This window comes from Echinops telfairi, unplaced genomic scaffold (assembly GCF_000313985.2).
Source record: "Echinops telfairi isolate 266 unplaced genomic scaffold, ASM31398v2 ScPeMD7_655;HRSCAF=1070, whole genome shotgun sequence".
Lineage (NCBI taxonomy): Eukaryota > Metazoa > Chordata > Mammalia > Afrosoricida > Tenrecidae > Echinops > Echinops telfairi.
In genome coordinates, this window is record NW_022104553.1 from 23,918,392 (window position 1) to 23,926,430 (window position 8,039).

General features: G+C 45.7%; 1 protein-coding gene across 7 annotated transcripts in view; it reads left to right on the forward strand.

The window, feature by feature from the left end:
* Positions 1 to 5,892, forward strand: part of LOC101664360 (zinc finger protein 343-like) — a 108,695-nt gene extending 102,803 nt beyond the window's left edge. For 4 of the 7 annotated variants that reach the window (XM_045292458.1, XM_045292456.1, XM_045292457.1 and 1 more), the window contains one exon: positions 2,215 to 5,892. In XM_045292458.1, coding sequence (XP_045148393.1) covers positions 2,215 to 4,676 — 2,462 coding nt within the window. In that variant the 3' untranslated portion in view covers positions 4,677 to 5,892. Of the gene's footprint in view, positions 1 to 2,122 lie in introns of all 7 variants that reach the window. The other 3 variants (XM_045292466.1, XM_045292459.1, XM_045292461.1) reach the window with 3 other exon arrangements.
* The last annotated feature ends 2,147 nt before the right edge of the window (positions 5,893 to 8,039 follow it).

Consider the following 8,039-nt stretch of genomic DNA (forward strand, 5'->3'; position numbering starts at 1 on the left):
GTACATGCCTGTATTTAGACCTCTACAAACGCCCTTTGCCTCCTAGTTCTTTCTTCTATTTCCTTCCTCTCTTGTCCCACTATCATGATCAACCTTCATTTCTGTTTCAGTAATTCCTCTTGGTTACATTGACCTTGATCAAGCCCTACCAGGCTTCTTACACTCTCCTTGCCACTGATTTTGGATAACTTGTTGTTCTCTTGTACCTGGGTTGGTCAACACCACCTCCTCTCCCATGTCCACCTGGAAACATCGGTCCTGTTCTTTTCTCCTCCAAACTGTTCGTCCAGCCTATTTTATCTAGATAGACCTGCAGAGATAATAATATGCACAAAAATACAAGACATAGCAAAACAAAGTGACAAAAGAAAAAACAACAACAACAAAAAAACCAACAATAAAAAGTTAATTAGTTAAGAATAAATTTTAAAATTTTTAAAGAAAAACCTGTAAATAGTTCAAAGTCTATTTGTTTTCATCTGAGTGTCCTCCAGTCAAGTCCGATGGGGTGCCACACCTTGGCCCCAAAGTGTCTCCTTGGCACTCCTTTCAGACCTCCCTGCTCTGTTTTGCCTCAGTGTGGTGGGCAGGAGTGGGTCAATCCCGACACTGTGTCTCCAGTGTTGAACCCTGTAGGGGGACATCATGTCTTATAGTGGGGCCAGCCTTCTGGTTCACTCTGTGCATTGACTGTTCTGAGCAGGGATATTGTCCTCAGGGCTTGGTGGGGCAGGATGTGCTCCACTCTCTCTTCCTCTCCCTTCCTTTGCTCCAGTGTGCTCTGATCAGATATGTCCCTCTCCCTGAGCTGCAGCTTGTGTGCTATCCTCTAAATTAAATTCTTCTGCGGAGAGAGGCGGCTGTCTGTGTCGGCCATCAGACCCTTCCACTGGCTCCCCACTGCATGCCGCATGCTGCATTCACATTCCAGAGTACCGGCTTGAAGCCTGATCCCTCTTTCTCTGTGGAGATATAAACAATACCCCCACCCCGCCACCTTTGGGTGGGTTCGTGCCCTGTTCCCCCGCTACAGATTTCTATCTTTTTTTCTTACCCACCCCCTCCTTTTTAGTTGGCTACCATATGTACCCCTGGATTTGGTGTGGCCCGTGCCATACTACCTGGACCTCACCCAGGAATGTTTGTATGTAGCTTTTTCCCTGTGCCCCTTTTGCATTTTTTTTTAGCTTACCTCAGGGGAGTCCTCCCTAAACTGAGACTCGTGGACAGGTAAGTTTGTCAATGCCCTTTCTCTTTTTTTAATCAACGTTAATTGATGGGGGAAAGTTTCTTATGACTTTCACAGCAAATTCTGTTTGAAAGCGATACGTGAGAACTGTGACGTTTAAGGCTAATGATTTCCCTTCACGGTTGCAGCTGCTCAGTGGGGCTGAGCCCTGTCTGACTCAACTCACCGCAGCCCTGTGTGGGATAGAAGGATACTCTACCCAGTCTTGCATCATTGATGCTCCATCCAAATAAGGCTTAATTTACTGAGAGAAATCCACGGGAGCATTGTCTTGCGTGAGAAGTATTCTCTGGTGAAGCATTGTAGGCAATTTTCTGCGAAATCTTTCCCTAAAGCAGTGGTTCTCAACCTGTGGGTCACGACCCCTCTGGGGAGTTGAACAATTCATAACAGTAGCAAGATGACAGTGATGAAGTAGCCACAAAGATAATTCTATGCTTGAGGGGGAGGGGGCTCACCACAACATGAGGAAGTGTATTAAAGGGTCACAGCATTAGAAAGGTTGAGAACCACTGCCCTAAAACACATGTTGACATTCTTTGGCCCTCATGGAGAAAACTGAGAAAATGCCTTAAAAATCCACCACACACTGCGCTTAGGGATTTCAATAGAAAGTATAGGTAATCAGATTGGAGAATAAAAGCCTTGTTGAGAAACATGTCTATCTATAGGCTATGTTCCAGGGTAGCATATGACCATTGTTACCTGCTGCCAAGTGAGTTCTGACCCAGGATGACCATACTCACATAGCAGAGGCCCACTCCATGGAGTGCTCTAAGCTGTGTCCTGTTGAAATGAGATGGCTTAGCCTGTTTGCAGAACCAGTAGCCTTACAGCTAGTTATGTTTCCCATTATCTTTTTGTCCTACCCAGGGACTCCTGCAGTCAGAGACTGTCATGAGGGAAGGCTCGTGTCCAGGCACGCCGACTCACGGCTGTTCTAATGAAAAACTTTCTCTCCTCAGCAGAAACACAGCAAGAAAACTCCTCCTATTCCTCCCGCCTCTTACATATCCCTTGTCAGCAAGTCCTCAGCCAACATCTGCTTCAGGTGTCCCAAGGCTCTTGTGATCAACATGTGAGTTTCTGGAGCGAAACCACTGAGAGTCAGGAGAGAGCCATCACCCCTAAAGGCTTGCGTGTGAGGACAGTGGACAGAGGGACTTCAATGGAATCCTTCAGTCCTACCCAGGACATAAGTCCTAGAGACGGACACCCAGGGGCAGGTCTGGAGCCGGGCTCATTCCTAAGATTGTCATCTATGCGAACAGATGGAGTCTTAAAGGAATTGGAAACCTCAATGTTTGGAGCGGTCAACCGTAGCGAGAATGGACCAGACTGTGCCCACAGGACCAGTGGAAACACAAGACAGAGCTCCGGTCTTCATGAGGAGCCGCACGTGTGCCAGGAGTGTGGACGAGCATTTATTTACAAGGCATATCTCATCCAACACCAGAGGATACACTCTGAGGAAAAGCCTCACGTGTGCAGAGAGTGTGGGCGAGCCTTTCTCTGGAAGTCAAGTTTCCTTAGACACCAAAAGAGACACACGGGAGAAAAGCCACATGTGTGTCAGGAGTGTGGGCGGGCCTTTAGAGAGAATGCGGATCTCACCAGACACCAAAAAGTACACTCAAGTGAAAAGCCATATGTGTGCCAGGAGTGTGGGCGAGCTTTTAGCAGGGAGTCGGATCTCCTCCTCCACCAGAGGACACACTCTGGGGAGAAGCCACACGTGTGCGAGGAGTGCGGGCGAGCCTATAAATGGAAGTCAGAACTCATTAGACACCAGAAAACACACACCGGGGAAAAGCCACACGTGTGTGAGGAGTGTGGGCGAGCCTTTCTTTGGAAGTCAAAACTCATTAGACACCAGAAAACACACACCGGGGAAAAGGCACACGTGTTCAAAGAGTGTGGGCAAGCGTTTCTTTTTAAATCAGAGGTTATCACGCACCAGAAAGCACCCACTGGGGAGAAGTCACATGTGTGCAATGAGTGTGGGCGAGCCTTTCTCTGGAAGTCAAACCTCATTCAGCACCAGAAAATACACACTGGGGAAAAGCCACACGTGTGCAAGGAGTGTGGACGAGCCTTCCTTTTGAAGTGGCAGCTTATCACACACCAGAAAAGACACTCTGGGGAGAAGCCACACGTGTGCCAGGAGTGTGGGCGAGCCTTCCTTTTGAAGTGGCAGCTCACCATGCACCAGAGGAGACACTCTGGCGAAAAAACATACGTATGCATGGAGTGTGGGCAAGCCTTTTTTTGGAAGTCAAATCTCACTCACCACCAGAAAAGACACACTGGGGAAAAGCCACACGTGTGCAAGGAGTGTGGGCGGGCCTTCCTTCTGAAGTCGCAGCTTACCATGCACCAGAAAAGGCACTCTGGGGAAAAAACACACGTGTGTCAGCAGTGTGGGCGGGCCTTTTTTTGGAAGTCAAATCTCACGCACCACCTCAAAAGACACACAGGGGAAAAGGCCTATGTGTGCAGGGAGTGTGGGAAGGCCTTCCACTTTAATTCAGAGCTGCTCATGCACCAGAAAACACACACTGGGGAGAAACCACATGTGTGCCAGCAGTGTGGGCGGGAATTTCTTTTCAAGTCGCAGCTTACCAGGCACCAGAAAACACACACTGGGGAAAAGCCACACGTGTGCAAGGAGTGCGGGCGGGCCTTTCTTTGGAAGTTGCAGCTTAACATACACAGGAAAAGACACTCTGGGGAAAAATCACATGTGTGCCAGGAGTGTGGGCGTGCCTTTATGTTAAAGTGGCAGCTTACCCTACACCAGAAAAGGCACACTGGGGAAAAGCCATATGTGTGCGAGGAGTGTGGCCGAGGCTTCCTTTTGAAGTCACATCTTATCACCCACCAGACCACACACACTCTGCAAAGACCACATGTGTGCCAGGAGTGTGGGTGTGCCTTCCTGTGGAAATCACAACTTAACATACACAAGAGAAAGCACTCTGGTGAAAAACCACATGTGTGCCAAGAGTGTGGGCAAGCTTACAAATGGAAGTCCTCACTCCTTGAACACCGGAGCACACACACTGGGGAGAAGCCACATTTGTGCAAAGAGTGTGGGCAGGCTTTTAAGTGGAAGTCAAGTCTGTGGAAACACCAAAAAGCGCACACTGGGGAAAACCCACACGTGTGCAATGAGTGTGGGCGAGCCTTTAAGTGGAAATCAGGTCTCCGTACTCACCAGAAAACACACACGGGGAAAAATCCACATGTGTGCAAGGAGTGCGGGCTCACCTATAAGTGGAAGTCATCGCTCCTTGAACACCAGAGGAGACACTCTGGGGAAAACCCACATGTGTGCAAGGACTGTGGGTGTGTCTTCACGTGGAAATCATGTCTCCGTAAACACCAGAAAACACACACTGGGGAAAAGCCACCTGTGTGCAAGTAGTGTGAACAAATTTTATTTGGAAGTTACAGCTCCTCACACATCAGAGAAGGCTTGCGTTAAGTCATTCTGTGTGAAAGGGGAGAGGGCGAACATTTAGGCAGAAGTCAAACCTTTGTGACCACCAGAGGATCCACTCTGGGGACACACCACGTGTGTGAAGCCAAATGATGTCATTTACATTATTCGCAAGCTACCTCTTGTGGGCCACAGATACCTCCTGTTTGTATAGTTCTAGCCAGTCGTTTGTTAAAAAATCACAAAGACTGGCTCAAAGAATTCTAGAAAGTCATTCAGTATCTACCAGATAGCACATGTACCATTTAGAATGCACAAAGAAAAAACTTCCTGAAGATAATTCAAAAATGCTAGTAGCAGTGTTTCCTAATATATTGAGTTAGTCTAACATTCTTAAGCACAGAGTATGTGCACGTGAGCAATACGTCTTAAAATCACATGTTTAAGGACCTTGGAGTTGCTTTTAAATGATAACCACCATATGGGCAATAGAAAGAAACACCGCCCAGTCTTCCCAAATCCTCACAGTTCTATATATGAACCTATTGCTGCAGCCACTGGGTGGTGTCCCTGCTGTATAGCATACATGCTGCCCTCCACACTCTGGTATTCCCTGACAGCATGTCCTAAGTGCATGAGATGAAATCTGCATCTCTTGCCTCTGTTGAGGATCCTGGCTGTACTTCTAAGACAGTCTGGCAAACCTGGGAACAGACCTTCTGTCCCATAGTCCTTTCAATTAAATAGGCCACCAAAAAACCCCAGAATACATAGCAAGAGTTATATAATCGGTTCTTTGAAGAGAACCTTTTCATAGGATTTCCCCTTATCACCACCAGGTTAAGCATGAAAGCTAAAGTGGTCAATGCAAATCTAAATAGGAATCATGTAGGAATTAGTACGTCACACTTCATTGAGCCCTTGGGAAACAAGTGAAGCATACAGCGATAAATGGAAAAACGACTACAATATCGATATTTCCATGTGGTTGATGGAAATTTCCATCAATGCCATCTTGTCCATACGCCACATCAATATATTAATGAGCAACTTCCAGAAAACCGAGCTGGACTCAGAACAAACACAGTGACGTTCACTAGATTTTGGTCCAGTGTCCTTGTTGACTTTCTCTAGGTGTTCTAATGCCGAAAGAGTTGTATTATTGAGAACTGCAATTTTTTTAATAAAGTATTTTATAGGAGGCTCTTTTCTTTTTAAAGACTGTATAAAAGTATTTAATAACAAAAATTCAGGAGGGCTACCCCCAACGGCAAAATACACCCGAGGTAAACGCAGGAAAACAACAAAAACACAGAAAATGTTGAAAACCAGAGCTGGCACAATGTGCATCCGAGAGGGAACCAACTGACAATGTTTTAACCATTCAAGTCAGGTTTATCATATGGAATGATAGGGTATCTGTATTAACACCCAAGAAAATGTATTTAGGGGAAAAAATATTCAATAAGGGAAGGATACCCACTTGTTTCAAAGGTTCACCAAACCCCAGTTTCTTTTAAAAAAATACTTTTATTGGGGGCTCTTACATCTCTTACAATCTGTACATTCATCCAATGTGTCAAGCACATTTGCACATAGGCCACCATTATCATTTTCAAAGCATTTTCTTCCCACTTGAGCCCCTGATATCAGCTCTCCATTTCTTCCCCCTCCCTCCCCTGCTCGCCCTCCCTCACAAACCTTTGATAAGTTATAGATTATTATTTTCATATCTTACATCATCCTCAGTCGCCCCTGACCCACTTTTCCATTGTTCATCCCTCTGGGAGGGAGTTATATATTGATCCTTGTGATTGATTCCCCCTTCAATGCTCTTACAGTCCATACATCAATTGTATCAAGCACATGGGTACATATGTTGGCATCATTTTCAAAACATTTTCTGCTTGAGCCCTTGATAGCTGCTTCTTTTCCCTCCCTAACTTCAATTATTATTTTGTACTCAATTTCTCCTTTCAATTAATCGGTATTTCCTTGCTATGTTTGTGCTGTGTTATTGAAAGCATACATATTTATGGTCATAATGTTTTGTTGGTAAACTGATCCTTGTTTAACTGATATATATGCTTATGTCCTAGCGGGTTTTGTATTAACGCCTACTTGATGTTGAGGATTGTACTTCTGCTGTCTTTTGGCTGATATATATGCTAGTATTTTATCCATCCGCTCCCCTTCAACCTATTTGTTTGCTTGGGTCTACAGAATGTCTCAGGGAAACTGTATAGTTGGATGATGTTTTTAAGCCCATTCTAATACTCTATTTCCTTTGGTTCATTTACATCCATTGCAATTATTGATGAGGAGTGACTCATTTATGCCATTAAAAAAAAAGTGGCTCGGACTCACTCTCATTCACTCACTCACTCATTCTCTCACTCACTCACATTCACTCACTCTCATTCACTGACTCACTCTCTCACTCATTCACTAAAAAAAAAAAAAAAGTGGCTCAAACAGTCTTTGTCCTTTTCCATTAATCTGCTTCTTCCTTTTCTGTTCTGATGGTTTGTACCTTTTTGTACATGCTGTTAAGCTAGACCCTGGAGAGAAGAAAGCCAGAGACACTTGTATATGTATTTGGGTAGAGAGAGGTTATAACAAGAAATGGCTCACACATCATCGCGGAGGATACCTGACATTGTCTGGGGTCAGACCTTCAAGAGGGGAGGAGACCATCCACTTCAGGCAATACAACCTCAAGACAAGGCTGGGTCAAAACAATGGACCACCCACAGGACTGGAAAGAGAATCTTGCGGTCAAATCAAGCCAAGACCAGGGGAGAGGAGCATCTACATCGTGGAGGAGACACTGGTAGTTCTGTTGTTGAGTACAGGGGTCATTGGGGGAGAAGTAGCTGCCTATCAGGGATGCTAAACAAGGGTTTTAGGGTGCCTACGGGGGCAGTGGTCCCGATTTTATGTTCCTAGGTAGACACTACAAATATCTTTCTACCCAGTCCTCAGTGGCACTCCATGGAATAAGTACCATGACGAACTTGGGCGATGACCTTGAGGGCAGCATGGCATAACCCAGGGGCTGCACCAGAAGGACTTACCATAGAGCCCTGGCAGCTTGCCTCGAAGTTGCCTCCACCCTGGGACTGAGGAATAGGGCGCTTGAAGGGAAGAAGCAGAGTGCAGACCTGTGGAAGTGGCATTTATTGGACTTTGCAGAGAACCCCAGTTTGAGTGGGTGTCCAATGGAAAGGGACACAGGCTCATCATATATATGTTTTAATCATTTTATTAGGGGCTCATACAACTCATCACAATCCATACATACATCAATTGTGTAAAGCACATTTGTACACTCATTGCCCTCATCAT